The following is an 18,176-nucleotide window of genomic DNA, read 5'->3' as shown; positions in this document are numbered from 1 at the left end:
GCAGCAGCCAAAGCGGCGTCCACACCCAACGAGTCCTCCTCCACAGGGAGCGGCGGGAAATCTTCCTCACAGAAGAGGTTGACGGGCGCGACGGCAGGTTCAGAGCACCATAGCAGCCTGATGTCCCAAGAGGCCACACCGGTAACACATACGGGGCTGGCGAGCATAAAACACTCGAATAGAACACCCCAGAAGCCTCACTTGAGAAGGAATGTCCGCCCGCAGCCTCATTCCTAGGGTGCGAATATTTGACCGCACACCCTTTTGCGGACCCGAGGAAAGCAGGTGCAACCGCACACTGACGACCGCCCCAAACTGACCGAAATAACGCCTCAGCAGTCCCTCCGGAAATTCCAGGGGCGCCCCATGCACGCTTACATACGTGATGGCACCACTGCGATCGGAGACAGTCACAGTGCCCGCACCTTCGGGCAGGGGCAAAGTCCGCCACTCGTACTGACGTAAAAACGCCCTATATACCTCCTCTGTCGTTAGCTTAACAGCCACTCTACGGGCAGACACCAGCTCAACACCATAAACATCCCCCACAGGGACCCGCAGCATGTCACACAGTACCAAACCCACCTCGGGATATCCCGCCCGAGCAGAAAACGCACAACTGAAACTGAATAGAGCTTTACACATCTTCGAGGTTTATATCTACATTTGGGTGAGGTGGATGAGGTGAAAAACGAACTTTCAACAATGGGTATTAAATTCCAACACAAGACAGAACACGAAACAATGGGTATTGAATGGAAGTAATTGTCGAAAGTCTATTGGTCCATATTTCTTGATGCTTCTATATTGGAGCGGAGTCTTGAAGTGGGTAGAATATAGTTGTGCATTAATTGGCTGTTGATTGCTGGTGTTGACTTCTTGATGTGTAGTGCCTCGCAGACGGCTGGACGTCTGCGAGGCACTACACATCAAGAAGTCAATATATATATAACTATAATATAACAATATATATAACTTCATGCTACACCATGAAGTTTCCTCGAGCAACTATTGTGCTTCACCACTTCTACAGAAGCACTTGACACTCCTCTTCACTGCTTCTCCTCACAGCTCGAGGTCCTCTCCTCCACTATCTTGGAGTCTCATCTACTACTCCCTCTGTGCTGGCTTCGAAGTTCTCAGCAACTTCTTCCCCAAAGACAAACCTGCTACCCATTGACACTCCAATAAAAATGTTTCCCCTTAAACACATAAACAAAAATAACCACACAATATGTTTGCCTCCAACATCTATCTGCTCTCTACATATTGTGAGAGTGGACTCCCCCGATTTGGGCTGTTCCATGCTCCGCCTTGCCCGGCGGTCCTCACTCACTCTGGGAGGGTCCTCCGCCGCCAGGAGCTGCGCTCCCTCAGTCACCTGCCAGCGCTCAGAGGGGACGGCGGCTACCACCCTGCGGTGGTTGGCTGGCTCACAGCGGTGGTAGGTGGCGGTAGATGGTATAAGTGGCGGCGCACTAGGTGGCGGGTGGTAGACTTAAGCAGAGAATAATAATGCCCTATACTCAATTTGGCCGAATGAGTACAGGGAGCGTGAGGACACAGTGGCGCCTGAGTTCAGAATAACGTCTCGAGGGAAGGACACTGACGATTCCCGCGTCCTCCTCGAAATAACCAATGAGAGGGAGGCACTCAGCGGCCTACCCCTCTTAACCAATCAGCGACGGTGTAGCATGGCCTCTAGGGTAACTTCAAGATGACCGACTAACATGGCGGCTCTAGATGTTTACTAAGATGGTGGCTGTTGCCATGACGACGAGTCAAGTGGCTGGCGCGGTAGGCCCACAGCTCGCGCCACCCTGTCCCAGGCCTCCCAAGATTCCCGCACAAATCTTGAGTCCCTAGCTCCAAGCCATACAATAGAATGATGCTATCAGCTCTATCTCGGTCCACAGTCGTGCTACCCCGGCCAGGGTAACATTTCTGGAATGCTGATGACTGGGGGTCTCACATGAGCCCAAACACTAGATGTTTCGGTTGCTGGTTACCAAACTCCAGTTCGCGCACTGAACAAGTGCACTTAACGAGTGTACTGGCCTCCACAGGCATAAGAGCACTATTGTAAGTGAGCTGGTGAACCATCCCCTCACACATATAGTTTACTAAAAATGTTAGAATTTCTTTCTAACTGGACGATCTATTTCTTCAAGTTCTGTCATATTTTATTATTCTAATTTCTAATAAGAACTAATTAAGTCAAACTCAAGAACATGCCACTAACATTGGAGACACAGAGATCTCTTAATAAACAGTTGAGACATGATATTAATTTAATTATAATCGAGACCCTTGATTCGTTGTGCAGACAAATTTATTGAGTTGGCATAAAAAGGTGTCCCCCATTTATAATGGACATATTCCAGGAATGCGAGGAGCATAGCGCCTAGATTTTTATTATGAGTATTAGGGGGAAATGCAACTAGAATATTGTATGTGGTATAGTCAGTGTCAACACCTGGATTATCGCCAACTGGCACCAAAATCGTACAATTCCAAAACTAAAGGTCTAATCAAGGCATTAGCGTGGTGGATTTAATTAGGTATGAGCCAACTTGATTGTAGAGTTAAGCTTCTTTGAAGATTAACCTTTTAACTTCCCCAAGGACGCAACGTTGACTAATAAATCTGTGGCAATATATAAAATGTTCTGTGAGACTTTGTTTGGGATAAATAAAGTGCTTGTGTGCTGAATAGATGGCTCATCAGTTTGGATAAAATGTAATTTTAAAGAGCGGTATACTCCATTATAGAGATTTTGAAAACAAAACGGGCAACAGTATTGTTGTAGAGTATGAGCAGCATACAATGCATCATTGATCTCGGCCTGTGTTAGTTTGATGCGATAATCTATTACTTTTCAGGTTTAGTCCTAGCTGTTCTTACGTTCTCTAGAATACCTTGTCACGAGTATATTAATAGTTCTCGTGAAAATGTAAGTGGAGTATACCACTAGTTTACCATCCTCCTTAGGCCCTACTAGCACCTAACCTATTTTGATGTTAATGGTAAAGGAGATAATGTGGTAAGTAAATTACCTTAGATGATGTCATTAGTAGGAGAGTTGATTTTAGTCATAAACCAGCTAAGATGGTGTTAATTGTAAGACTTGATGTGAGAGGTGTTCCAGATGAGATAATGATAGAAGTAAATAAGTTGATGTGAGCGATGAACCAGTTGAGACGGTGTTAGTGGTAGAAGAGTTAATGGTATGTAAATAGCTAAGGTTTACTAGTACGAGTACTGACTCACAGTGTGGTGTAGAGAACAGCGCCCTCAGCCCACAAACTCCGTAAGAGAGAATATGGCCTAAATTTTATCTCTGGCAAATAGAAAAGACATGGCAGGGATACTTAACTGTCTCACCGTTCACCCAGGCGCAGTTGGGTACACGGTCGAAAAGCTATTTTTTAATTATGATCCAGGGAAAACAAATTGAGGTAAACCATAAGATAAAAATGTAAATGACGTTTTCTTAGCTCGCAAACAAGAGTAATAAATCGCCTGATAATATACCTTTAGGTTAAACAAATTAAATAATATATAATTAAGTTTTATCGTTGTTTCTTCGACTTTCAGAAGAGTGTCATCATTGCCACCAAGCAGGGATTCAAAATGACTTCTTTAATAATGACCAACCCACGCGTGGAGAAAATGCTTCTTCGTCTAGGTTACAAGGTCCACACCACATTTGACTTCTGCACCCTGGAAGAAGGTCTGCTCGACCTGTCCCGCATGGATCACAAGCAGTTCAAAATAATGACTAAATACCTGTCACCAAAATCACAGTTATAATCAGGAAACCACAAACAATGAGAGCTTTTTCAAAGACTTTTACTTAATTTTTTGTAATGTTTACATTACATGTCAGTCAAATTTTGTTTGAATACAACTCTAAACACACATTAGAACACACACATAAACACATATTCATGTAATATACATATACATACAAACAAGCACATACACACACAGGAAGATATGGCTAAACTTTCCATCACCTGATGCACTAGTTCACTAAGCAGTAAGTAGGTCCCTTTAAGTTAGACAGCTGCAATAGACTGCATCCTAGGAATGTGTACTCACCTATATGTACTCACCTATATGTGCTTGCAGGATCGAGCATTGACTCTTGGATCCCGCCTTTCGAGCATCGGTTGTTTACAGCAATGACTCCTGTCCCATTTCCCTATCATACCTGGTTTTAAAATTATGAATAGTATTTGCTTCCACAACCTGTTCCTGAAGTGCATTCCATTTCCCCACTACTCTCACGCTAAAAGAAAACTTCCTTACATCTCTGTGACTCATCTGAGTTTCAAGCTTCCATCCATGTCCTCTCGTTCTGTTACTATTCCGTGTGAACATTTCGTCTATGTCCACTCTGTCAATTCCTCTGAGTATCTTATACGTTCCTATCATGTCCCCCCTCTCCCTTCTTCTTTCTAGTGTCGTAAGGCACAGTTCCCTCAGGCGCTCTTCATACCCCATCCCTCGTAGCTCTGGGACGAGTCTCGTTGCAAACCTCTGAACCTTTTCCAGTTTCATTATATGCTTCTTCAGATGGGGACTCCATGATGAGGCGGCATACTCTAAGACTGGCCTTACGTAGGCAGTGTAAAGCGCCCTAAATGCCTCCTTACTTAGGTTTCTGAATGATGTTCTAACTTTTGCCAGTGTAGAGTACGCTGCTGTCGTTATCCTATTAATATGTGCCTCAGGAGATAGATTAGGTGTTACGTCCACCCCCAGGTCTCTTTCACGCGTCGTTACAGGTAGGCTGTTCCCCTTCATTGTGTACTGTCCCTTTGGTCTCCTATCTCCTAGTCCCATTTCCATAACTTTACATTTGCTCGTGTTGAATTCTAGTAGCCATTTCTCTGACCATCTCTGCAATCTGTTCAGGTCCTCTTGGAGGATCCTGCAATCCTCATCTGTCACAACTCTTCTCATCAACTTTGCATCATCCGCAAACATCGACATGTAGGACTCTACGCCTGTAAACATGTCGTTAACATATACAAGAAATAGAATTGGTCCCAGCACCGATCCTTGTGGTACTCCACTTGTTACTGTTCGCCAGTCCGACTTCTCGCCCCTTACCGTAACTCTTTGGCTCCTTCCTGTTAGGTAGTTCCTTATCCATTCTAGGACCTTTCCCCCCACCCCCGCCTGCCTCTCGAGCTTGAACAGCAGTCTCATGTGCGGTACTGTATCAAAGGCTTTTTGGCAGTCCAGAAATATGCAGTCTGCCCAACCATCTCTGTCCTGTCTTATCCTCGTTATTTTATCATAGAATTCCAGAAGGTTTGTTAGGCACGATTTCCCTGTCCAGAACCCATGTTGATGTTTGTTCACAAACCTAATGTTCTCCAGGTGTGCAACCAGTCGTAGCCTAATTATTCTTTCCAGTATTTTACAGGGGATGCTTGTCAGTGATACAGGTCTGTAGTTAAGTGCCTCCTCCCTATCTCCTTTCTTGAAGATCGGCACGACATTTGCCTTCTTCCAGCAACTGGGCAATTCTCCTGACATAAGTGACTCATTAAAGATCATTGCCAGAGGCACGCTGAGGGCCTGTGCTGCTTCTTTTAGTATCCACGGTGATACTTTGTCTGGTCCAACTGCTTTAGTTGCATCTAGAGTTGTCAACTGTTTCATTACCTCCTCTGCTGTCACCTCTATATCTGATAGTCTTTCATCTAGGGTAACCCCTTCCAACAATGGGAGCTGCTCAGGCTCAGTAGTGAACACTCCATGGAAACTGGCATTCAGTGCCTCGCAGATTTCCTTGTCAGTTTCAGTATATGCCCCCTCTGTCTTCCTTAGTCTTGTCACTTGGTCGTTCACCGACATTTTTCTTCTTATATGACTGTGTAGTAACTTAGGTTGTTTTTTCGCTTTGATTGCAATATCGTTCTCATAGTCCCTTTCCGATGTTCGTCTTATGTTAATGTAATCGTTCCTAGCTCTGTTGTATCTGCTTCTGTTGTCCTCTGTTCTTTGTCTTCTGTACTTCCTCCACTCCCGCCTGCTGGCCATTTTTGCTTCCTGACACTGTCTATTAAACCATGGGTTATTATATTCCTTCTTATTTTTTCCCTTTACCGTTGGTATAAATCTCTCTTCGGCCTCCTGGCATTTCTGTATGACTAGGTCCATCATATCTTGGACTGTTTTTCCTCTAATTTCTTCCTCCCACTGCACTTCACCCAGATAGTCCCTTATCCTCATATAGTCCCCTTTCCTGTAGTCAGCTCTCCTTTCCCAGATCTCTTGTCCCATGGTCATAATTTTGAATTCCATCATGTAGTCAAAGACTAGGACACAATGGTCACTGGCCCCTAGAGGTATTTCATGCTCTAAATTCTCGATATCTTCTACGTTCTGGGTGAAAATCAGGTCTAATAGGCTCGGTGCATCTCCTCCTCTTTCCCTTGTGTCTTCCTTCACATGTTGTGTCAGGAAATTCCTGTCTATAACATCTACTAATTTTGCTCCCCACGTTTCATCCCCTCCATGGGGATTCCTTGATTCCCAATTTATCTCTCCATGATTTAGGTCCCCCATGATCAGCAGCTTCGCTCTCATTCTGTGGGCTAGTGTTGCTGCCTTCTGCAGTTCATCTATACATGCTTTGTTGTTGTCATCATACTCCTGCCTGGGTCTTCTACTGTTTGGTGGGGGATTGTAGATTACCATGATCACAATCTTCCTCCCATCTACTGTCAGAGTTCCATGTATGAAGCTTGTGCACTCATTGGTAACTCGATTTCCCAGGTCTTCAAACTTCCATTTCCGCTTTATTAGGAGTGCTACTCCCCCTCCCTGTCTCTGTGTCCTCTCTTTTCGTATCACCTGGTACCCTTCAGGAAAGATTGCATCTGAGATTATGTCATTAATTTTAGTTTCCACAATTGCAACTATGTCAGGATCTGCTTCACTCACTCTTTCTTTTATCTCTTCTGCTTTATTAGATACCCCATCAGCATTGGTGTACCAAACCTTGAGATTCTTCATGGAAACTCTTGTACCAGAGTTCTCCCTTTCTCTGGGGGTCTGGGGGGATCTGGGGGATGTCTGGGGGGTGACTGGGGGCAGAGGGGATCTGTGTGTGGGTTTGTACTCCCCTAGTTGTGCTTGGGGGTTAAACTTTAGTTCTTTCGAGTAGTGTAAAAGGAGACATATGTTGGGAAATCTACCAGTGATTGTTTTGATTATTAATTCAATAGATTGTATTTAATTATATTTATTACTTGTGAATGGACTGCGTTTTTATGATTTTTGTATCACCGGTAAAATTACCTTCATATATTTTTGGGAGGGGTTTTTAATTCAATTTATCACACCCTAATGAAACAGTTGATATAAATTATCTGCTAAACTGTAGTTAAATAGTTAGTAGTATTTCTGCAACTGTGTTAGTTATAATTTAAACTGTCTCAGGTGGTCATCCAACATCAGATTCCCTTGGGCACATGTACTCCGTACTGGACAGGTATTAATGGCGTCTGGGTGGTCTTGGGATGTACCAGCTCAATGTTGTTTTATGCGTGTTGACAAATTACCTATAGAGATGTTACATAGTAACATATGTATAACTAAAGATAAAATTCATTTATAAATATTAAACCATCACGTTTAACATATTAGTTAATCATGATGGTTTACTCATGCTGGATGTGTTTCCCTGCTGCTCGATGATAAATTCCTGCACTAATGAATGGTCCAAAAATATATGTAATAAAATAAATCGAAAGCTGTACGTTCCATGGGTTTCAAGGTTTGGCAACAATTAGTGCTTAATGTGAGTCACTCTACATTCTGGACTTGCTGGAGTAATTTTCTGTGTTGAGGGAGGCACGCTCTGTTACAGCTCAAGTTTCACCAACAAAAACTAAGATGGCTTTTCCCTCCTCCCTACTCACTCTGGATGTGTCCATGAACAGTTTATTTGTTATTTTGGAGAATTGGTTTATTTAGCATATTTTATTACTTATTATTATGGAATGTATGATTAAATGAGAGTTTGTTAATTGTGTTACCAGTTCTGAGACTGGAGAATTTTACAAAAAATTAGCTAGAAACTTTTTTGTTGTTTATTTCAGGGCTAAATAAAGTATTTATTAACTACTCGGACTAATGCAAATTAACAGCATTTTATGACTGTTACATTATAATGTTATATTTGATGTGGGAATTTCCAATGTAATTCTGGGGGGTGGGGAATGGAACATGGGTCGGAGTCCATAGTTTAGGACTGGCGAACACTTCAATGCTCCCATTCTGAATTATTGTAATTATGTTTAAGTTTCATTTAGGACTGTTGTGCAACAGTTCGTTCATGACGGATGTCCTGTACTGGAGCTGCAGGGATGGGAAGTCTCTGGGCGACTTCATTTCTTGCTAGCTCCAAAAGAACTATTTTTTTATAGTGTCTTGAGACTAGTGGTGCCTCTGCACTTTATTTGCACTATTCTCAAGACATCTTGGCTGTCTGGATAGACAGAGACTATATGGCCTAGAGGCCAATCTGAGCATGGCCAGGTATTGTCCACCTTAACAACATTGTCAGGATGAAGTTGTATTTTATTATTGGGGTTGTGTGCCTCATACTGATACTCCCTCGGAACAGTTAGGTACTCTCGGGTCCAAACTTCAATCCACCGACTAATTACTCTGGACTGATGTTTGCAACACTAAACCAGGACGTTCTCTCTGACATATGAAGGATCTCTTAGTCCCTCGTCAGTGAGGAACGCTAGAGGAGCTAGAGATCCTCCATACATCAGATGAGACAGACTTATATCTCAGGTTGTGAGATATCGTCAAAGAGGTAGGTCAGTGGTCGGTTATTGTCCAGAGATTCAATTTCCGTGACAACAGTTTGGAGCTACTGAAAATCGATCTATTGGCGATGTAGGGTTTTCCTATAACTGCGTGTTATTGTCACCACCTTCTGCTCAGAGAACCCTTTGTGCCACGGTGCTCTGATGGGGGGGGGGGGGGTATAAATTTCCACTGGCTCTGTCGTTGATTCAGGGCAGTGCGTACCACTGACTGGTTCCAGACCTCTCTCAGGCATACTTCCCATGCCAACAACTTTGATCCATTGTCAGAGATCATCAACGTGGAGCAGGATCGACTGGCAGCAAGTCTGCAAAAAACCTATATGAATGTCTGCACACCAGTAAAATAATATAAGAAATGAATTATTTCTATATCATACATCTGTATTCTACATCAGAATCCTATCAGAATCATACATCTATTGAATCCTTCCTATATTAGAATCATACATCTGGATCCTAAATGACATCACCACAATCGCCACGTCTGCCTATGGATCTAGACCTATGGATGCCTGCATGCCTTTACTTGTCTATCTTCAAGTATCTAGGAGGTTTGACAAGAAGCTGCCTTAATTAAAATACCACTGGAACATAATTCTGAAACAGTGACATACTTTATTTTTAAGTCCTAAATAAATAATTAATTTGTACTGTAAGTACCACCTATAATCATTAAATCCAATAAAAAATTATTTTACAATCTCATTTTTATCTATGTAATCTGTCTAGACAATAAAAATAATGAATATGTATTCATTGAAGGCCACCCTCACTGAGAGAGTGATAGCCGCCGTCCAGGGCGAGAACACATGATTTACACACACAGTGATCACGAGATGATGCCTGAGACTTTCAACAGGACCAGAGTTAGTTAGTTAGTTTAGTTAATTTATTATGCACCCCATACCCATCTTGTGGGCGGTAGTGGAAAGGGTTACAGAGGCACATAATGGGCTCAGGGACTGAACCCCACAATTCATTTAGCTAAGCAAGTTACAATCTTGATGAGCTAGTTACAAAATTCGATATAAGTCGTCACATCAACAATGGGTTCGAGATCGACCTTAAGTACAGGTTCTAAATTAAGCAACTGACATATGTGGAGAGCTAGTGTCAAAATTTATATGTTTGTCCTGCACACCGCCCCCCATCCAGTGGGCAGCGGTGGATAGGTTACAATCACTTAGTTACTACCTACAGTTAGCAAACTGGGGATATTTGGCTAAAATTTCTGGTAGCAGATCATTTTGAATGAAATATTGACACATCGCTGGAACATTGGCTATAGAATTGTCTCTAAATTCACGTATCTTTTCGCACTCCATCACATAGTGACGGAGGGTGTGCGAATAATTTTGTTGACACAGTTTACATTTGGTCAGGTCTACATCAGCAGATAATGAGAATTCCCAGAGATACTTGTAACTGAGTCTATACCGAGCAGTAGTAACATCTAGAAGGCTGCTGATTTTATTGGATGATCCATAGATGTGTGGCTCCTCTTGCATGATAGTATGATGATAGATGGAATTACTGGTGTCAATTTCACTTTGCCTCAGATCTACAAGATCTTGTTGCAGTTCTCGGTGTACTGCTGCTCTCAGATGACAATCCAAGGTTACACTCAACGGCTCCTTTAAAGGCAGATTCTTTGGCTAACTTATCAGCTCTATCATGCATTCGGAGGCCAACATGAGATGGAGACCACATGAAATGGACTCTGTTACCATCCTTAATAATTCTGTTGTATTTGTGTCTAGCTTCGGACACGAGCATGTTACAGTTATGTCTTAAAGAGTTGAGAGCATTTAAGGATGATAAGGAGTCACTTACAATTAATGTATCAAGTTTTGAGACTTGTACACATTTCAGTGCAAGGATCAAGGCAAATAGTTCAGTCTGAAGGGTAGAGGCCCAGTTGTTTATACGGACTCCCCACTGAAAGTATTGGCCATCGCCCATTGTCAGGACAACTGCACTTCCAGCTGCACCCGTGGTGCGGTGTAGGGAAGCATCAGTGTATATAATTTGAGAGAGAGAATGCTCTGTGGACAGAGCATCAATATGGCTTAAGGCGTTGAGCTTTGCCTCAAGACGAAGCTTTGGCTGATCTCTAATTTGCTTCTTGGGTGGAAAGGGAGGGATTAAAACTGGAAAGGGTGTAACCTCCCACGGTGCAGGAAAGTGCCGTTGTTGTTTCTCTTGGTACAAATCATGAACCCCATACATTCTGAGTTGAGTTCCAGTTTTTGTTATCCATTTGGAACAATGCTGATCTTCAATAAAGAAATTCTGGAGGGCTTCTGTGCAAGGATTAGGATGAGTTAGCCTAAGCATTTTCATACCAATTTGACAGTTAATTTCAGTACCACGATCAACAACGCTCAGAATATTAAGTTCCTTTCTCATATTAAGTATCTTTGTGGTACGAGGGCACCCAAGGATTATCCTCAAGGCTTCGTTCTGCAATTTTTCAAGCCCTCCAAACTTTCTTTCAGGCATCAAAACAAGCAGAGGTGCAGCATAATCCACTAAAGATCTGATGTATGCAAAGTACATCATTTGACAATTCTGACATTGGCACCATAGCCTGAGTCATTGACATTGGCACCATAGCCTAACCTGCAACAGCCTTGAGAGCTCGGAGCCTCTCTTTAAACTGACGACAGAGTCTGAATGCAACAGGACCATACAGTGGCACCTCAAGGCCAAGGTATTTGAATCTGTTTACATAGTCAAGCTGGGAGCCATGAGACAGTTGCATCTTGCGAACAGCTCCTCCCTGCCTGGGTGGGCGCCGATTTAGTATCTTTGTTTTCTCACCTGAAATAATTAAACCTAGGTCCTGACATGAGTCTAATATAGAGTTAAGAGTGTTCTGCGCGTTAGCATACCCAGTGGTGTGTATCAATATATCATCAGCATAGCTAATGATGTGGACGTTGGGTTTGCTCGGTATAGAGTTTAACAGCGTGTTTATTAAGATACTAAATAAGGTAGGACTGAGGACACCACCCTGCGGGGTACCTAGTTCAAAGTCTCTTGTTACACTCCTATGCCCCTGGAAAAATACAGATGACTTCCTGTTGGATAAGTAACCCCTGATCCAACAAAGGAGTCGACCACCAATATTCATTCTTGCAAGCTCACTCAAGATAACATGTCTATTTGCACTATCAAAGGCAGACTTAAGATCTAGGAAGGTGGTATATGACTTTTCAGTGTGCAGGGTAAGAAAGGTGGTGATGCAATGATGCACACTCCTTCCATGCATGAAGCCATATATCTGGGGGGATAGCATGGTTCTTATTCTATGGAGGGGACGGTTTAGGACCATTCTCTCGAATGTTTTGCAAATGCAGTTAGTAAGGGAAATTGGGCGGAAAGCATTCTCGTGATTTGGCTTGGGAATTGGAATGATTATACTGTTGGTCCAAGAGTTAGGAAGCTCCCCAGTAACATAGCTCATATTATACAGCTCAAGCAGGGGATTCCCTGGTCGAGAGAATGGTCCTAAACCGTCTCCTCCATAGAATAAGAACCATGCTATCCCCCCAGATATATGGCTTCATGCATGGAAGGAGTGTGCATCATTGCATCACCACCTTTCTTACCCTGCACACTGAAAAGTCATATACCACCTTCCTAGATCTTACCGCACAAACTAATTTTAATTCTCAGTGATAAGTTACTAAAATAGCTCTCTAAGATACTCAGGGAGGTGTTGAACTATAAATCAGAACAAATTATTTTTGCAATTATCTAAATACGAGTGACGAGTTGTATACCCACAGCACATGTGTTCGCTCTCCACTACCAGTTATTTCTTAATCCTAACAAGCGCTACAAGTGAATCTATTTTACAGCAAAGCTGCTATCTTATCAAAATACTGTGCCTCATATCATCAAGAGAAATCATAAATCTGGCAAACGGTTAGATGGGCATCGGTTTTAAATTTGGATAAGTTATTATGTGTTTGCAGGGTGTAAATTGGCCAATTGTATGCTTTATGACCTTAACTTGTTCATATAAATTGTTAATCGTTATTTATGGGGAAACTCCCCACAATCAAGTGAGCATTTATCTTGGTCTTTACAATTTAATCTGAATATATGTATAAACATATGCATGTATAATTAATCTGTATAAATCATCACGATATCAATTGCTATCACAGTAATCATTAATTTTTCATATTTGCTTACATATAATATCTTGCTTGTATCATATACCTAGGTGTTGCTATAATTACTAAACATAATCTCCGTTAGTTGCTACGCAGTCAAGAGCTTGGCTAGACTATAGTGTTCAGATCTTTTGATTCCTGAAGAGAACCAGTATTCAGTCATTGTACTGTGTTGATCTTCTCCACCCATTATATAAATTCAATGCTAATGCGTTTAAATGCCAACAGGTACATTGTGTTCCTTCAATCAATAACCTTGTTTACTCTTTAGAACTGTACTTGAAGTTTACAGCTCATTTACCTGTATCAAGGACAAGAGGATTGGCTGGACGTACAAACCGACTAAGGATTTTTATAATTTTATTTTGCATTCTTATTTTAAAGTAGCATTCCTTACTTTCCAGTCCTCATTATATCTCTCCCCCTGGTATTTATCCCACACTTATATCGGGAGTCACTTCTAAGTGTAGTGTAGTGTCACTACTCCTCCTCCTACTTACCAGTGCCACTACTCCTCATGTAGTGGCACAGGTAAGCAAGTGCCTTCACAGGGATTTTGTCCCCTAGGGCCTGTCAAAGTTATGGCTCCTGTGTAGTCTACACCACTGGTCTCAAAAGGACGAAGGTGGACAACTCGTTCCTTATTGAGTGGTGAAGGTCCTGGATAGGGACACACCCGAGCTTCGTACCTCTGGCAGACTACACAAGATTTTAGAAGTAATTTTACAGTCTGACGACCTTGAGGAAGTCAGTAATGTTGTCTTAATGCGGTGTTGGTGTTGTTGTTGGTGATTTAGGGGGCAACGACGATCGTGGGACCAGATGCGCCCTGGCATACCTGTGAAGGGTTAATCACGAAGTCCGGAAAGGTAAAACGCCAAACCTACTCGTGAAACGAGTGACGCCAATCACTGGAAACTAATATGCCTCGTGACAAAGAAACCCCGACCAGCAATGTCACCCTGGGAGCCCCAGGAGTCCCTCAGGGTGACAAGCACCGGCCCCGCCCCACATAGAGAACACTAGGTAGCAAAACCACAAACTCGACCCCCAGCTAAAACGCGAAAGTCATCCAGTGCTCCCCGACAAAGTAAAAGCCGGCCGCCCACCACGACTGAGGACACACCAGGAGCTTACCAAGACCCACCAACTCCCAGTACCTCTCGCCCAAGCCGGCGCTTGACACCGTCACCCCACTCGGAGAACCATCTAGAACACGACCAAAAATATCTATAAGAATCAAGTGACCTAGGGCAATTGTGCGCCAGGCGTCGTACAACTGGACCGTTGAAGAGGAATGCCAAATGGCAGTATCAAATCCAAATCGCAAAACACAACGTCATCCGATGGCTCCCAGGTGGAGGAGGCATCCAGACGTCCGCTCAACATCTAGGTGGAACCAGGAGTCCCTCTTAATGCAGTAAGAGTATCTAGTACCCAAGTCAAAGAGTATCTAGTCAACAGGATTCTCTTTTGTGGGTACATATCTGAGTTTGTAATCAGATAGCAACTCTCTTATTTCCTTTATGCGATTGCTCACGTAGAGTGTTTTACTATTATTAGTTTTCACCTACTGTAATACTGCCTCATTATCTTACCATACCACTGTTTCTTCAAAGGGGATGTTACTTAAGGTTTTGGTAAGATAATGAGCCAGTCTTACTTCTAGCAGTAGGGCAGTTAACTCCAGTTGTGGTAATGACCGTTACTTTTAGGGTGCCACCCCCTGGCTTTAGATGTAAGAAAATTTCCTTGCTCATTAGTTACTAAGTAGGCTACTGTGATGTAAACCCTTCCTAATGCATCACAGAACACAAACACATGTAGCTTTGTTGATTGATTTTGTTGTGTGGAATTTCGAGGGAACTAGACAAACTCTAGGATACTTTAATCCTTCACTAGCCCCCTGCCACTATTCATACAAGGTAGGAGTTAGTGGATCATCCCAGCCTATCCTATCTTCCCAGCATTCCTGCATTAACAACTTCCCTTTAAATAATGTTGAACTAAATAATAATCTCAAGGGGTCGAAGGGTTTGCTGACTTGAGATAGGTAGTTCCCTCATTGTTTAATTGGTGGTTTCTGGTTCCACCGATTTTCTTGTTAATTAGTCAGATGTTGTTTACCATTTTCACCTACTAGTTTCAGTTTTATTTGGGTTATTGGACTTCTTAAAATGCGTGTCTAAGGTTGATTGGAGCAGAAACGGTGAAAAAGTTTTTCCAAACAAAACTGAAGCAAACTTGGATGTAATTCTTTCACTGTTTGAATCAGGAGGATCCTTTATCCATAGGAACTTGGTGTAATTTCGGTCCACCTCTTTTAGGCCTACCTTAAGAACTGCCTTACCATGTATACATGTATGCATGGAATCTGCCATGTATGCATGGAATCTGCCATGTATGCATAAGTCCCTATGCAGAACTTTAACAGCACGTAGTACAGCCTTTGTGTCAGGCTAGGGCCAGTTTGAAAGCAGTCACTCAACAAGACACTATTCTCTTTTATATCTCCTCATCTCAGTCATACTGACTTCGTAATTCCTTTATATGCAAGTGTTCTTCAATTAGTGAATCAGTTTGTAAAACACACATCCACTATATCTTCTGACTTAGCGTCCATTTATTCTCCTACTGCCCCTTAAATTATTATTATACATCAGTACCTGTAAAAGTATCAATAAGGATATACAACAATCATTGTTTATACATATTCCACACATAAAAAGACGAACTAGCTAAATATCGCCTCGTGTCAAGTCAAATACCAACATAACTCGATTATCATCTTTACACTATTGCACAAATTTCTCAATATCTTCACAAATCACAATCACACTCATTAGTTTGCTCATTTACATATTTGTATCACTTATAATAGTGTGTTTCTCACAATAACATGCAAATGTCACTTATAATGCATGCAATCATGCTCTTCGACCTTACACATTTTTTTTTTCATAAGCACTTACACTCCTACACAAAAAACTCAGAAAAGATATACCATTGCACTTTTTCTTACACATGCTACCATAAACCTCTCCCTTTCTCAATCTAACATCTTATCCCTTTCTCAACATATTCATTTTATCCCTTTCTCAACCTGACACACTCACATTATACAAATGTACAATCTTATAAAAAAAATTCTCAAACATAAAGTCACTTCTACGCAATTTCCACATTAACCCTCAAGCACAAGCTTTCTCAATTCTTTCATAATCTCTTAAACAAATCACAGTCTCAAGCACAATCTTGCAAAATCTTTCACACACTTTCTCTAACTCTTGCTCAACTCGCTCTCTTCATTTATTTCAATAATCACAAATGTGCAGAGTTTACCAATGCAAGTTCTTAATTAAGTCATATTTTTTTCCAAACGAGGTTACATGTCCAGAAACTTTTAGTTACCAATGCAAGTACATAGACTTAGTTTTTCAAACGAGGCTACTTACCCAGAAACTTTTACTTTTCATCTGCACTCAACAAAAAAATCCTATTATCAACTCTTGTGTGAATAACTCCGTTCCAGTTTTCATGTAATGTTCAATATTTCTCACTTGTTACGAGGTAAACAGCACTTCTTTGACTATCCTCCTTCGATCAGTTAAATCCCATACTTTAGCTACGTAGTACAATAGTGCTCACTAGATTTTATTGAGGTATACAAACACTACCTCTTTTACAATTTCAACGACACTAAATGCTTTTCATTCGCTTACACACGCTCACCACAACTCACACATGCTTTCTAACCTATCACAGTGTTCATTCATAATTCCCATCTTTCCTCTGGTAATTGATACACCTACTCATTGTTACGTACCCCTACTGGATACGTATATATATATATAAAATAATTACTATTTCCATGCATCATTACTTGTATGTGCTAATATATTATATCATTAATTGTATGTGTATTATATCATTTCTTGTATGCTTATATCAGTACTTGTATGTTCCTGTATGCTCATATTATTACTTGTATGTGCTGATATGTTATATTGTGGTAATGATCAGTGGGTGGACCAAACCGTGGGAAACCGTATTTTTTTGTGTGTGTGGTGGTCAGCGAGTCAGCTTCCTGTGAGAAAGTTATATTTTGTACTGATCACTTAGTGGAAAGACCGTGTGAAACCGTTATTATTTGTTCATCTTGACGGCAACATTGTGGGATATTATTTCCTGCTATGTTGGGCAGTTGCCAGAAAATTCTTTTTATTTTATAAATATATAACTATTATATTAATAACTACATTACTTCTGTTTATGCATGTAAATCTGATCATTCCTTAATTTAGTTAATTAATTCCCATTATATGGCTCCATTTAAGTAAAATTTATATTAATTAAAAACTGTCACTCAAAATGTTGTGCAGAAGCGAGATCGGCTCCTGCCGTGAGAAAATTATTCAGTAACTGTTTGGACATAAGAAGGATCACATCTAGGAGTTAAGTGCTGTTATATTATATTTATTATGTTCTGTTGTAGTATGTTAGTCTGTGGAGACATAATTTTATTTTGATTTACATGTGATTACCCATCTGTTGATTGATATATAATATTGATAATTTACTGAAATATATTTCTAATACACATTTATTTATATATGTGTGATTACTTATTCCTAAGGAGGGTGATTAATTTTAATTCTTGCCTGTACAAACCAAGGGATTATACTGGTGACACACCTTGAGATTGCAGCATTGGTAAATGTCCCTAGACTACAATATTTTGTTGCTGTTACGTGTCACGAGAATTAATGTACGGTTTGTAACACTCATTTCATCTAAATCACTACTCACTTTTTTCTGTACCATACTCTTTCTGTACTTTGTGAGAAATATCTTTTTAAACTGCCTGATCACTGATCACACAATGTTTCTCTACTCAACCTTTTGCGAGCTCATTTATCAGTCAGTTTACGAGTAAACTTCACTTTGTTACGTACCTGTATAAGATACGTAATTAAATAAATTAATATGTATATTTATAATTGTGTATAAATTACATGTATGTATATTGATATACTTATATGTTCTATGTAAAATAATTTCATGTTACATTGTTGGCGTTAGGCCCAACGTATCGTGGAAATGATTGTTTTATTTCTTT

General features: G+C 41.1%; 1 protein-coding gene across 1 annotated transcript in view; it reads left to right on the top strand.

Annotated features, from left to right (window-relative positions):
* Positions 1 to 3,926, top strand: part of LOC123760095 (uncharacterized) — a 63,022-nt gene extending 59,096 nt beyond the window's left edge. The window contains exon 4 of the mRNA XM_045745561.2: positions 3,598 to 3,926. Within this exon, the coding sequence (XP_045601517.2) occupies positions 3,598 to 3,813 (216 nt within the window). The 3' untranslated portion in view covers positions 3,814 to 3,926. The remainder of the gene's footprint in view (positions 1 to 3,597) is intronic.
* Positions 3,927 to 18,176: the final 14,250 nt, after the last annotated feature.

This window comes from Procambarus clarkii, chromosome 16 (genome assembly GCF_040958095.1).
Source record: "Procambarus clarkii isolate CNS0578487 chromosome 16, FALCON_Pclarkii_2.0, whole genome shotgun sequence".
In the NCBI taxonomy this organism is placed as follows: Eukaryota; Metazoa; Arthropoda; class Malacostraca; order Decapoda; family Cambaridae; genus Procambarus; species Procambarus clarkii.
This window is presented reverse-complemented; position numbering and strand designations above follow the sequence as displayed.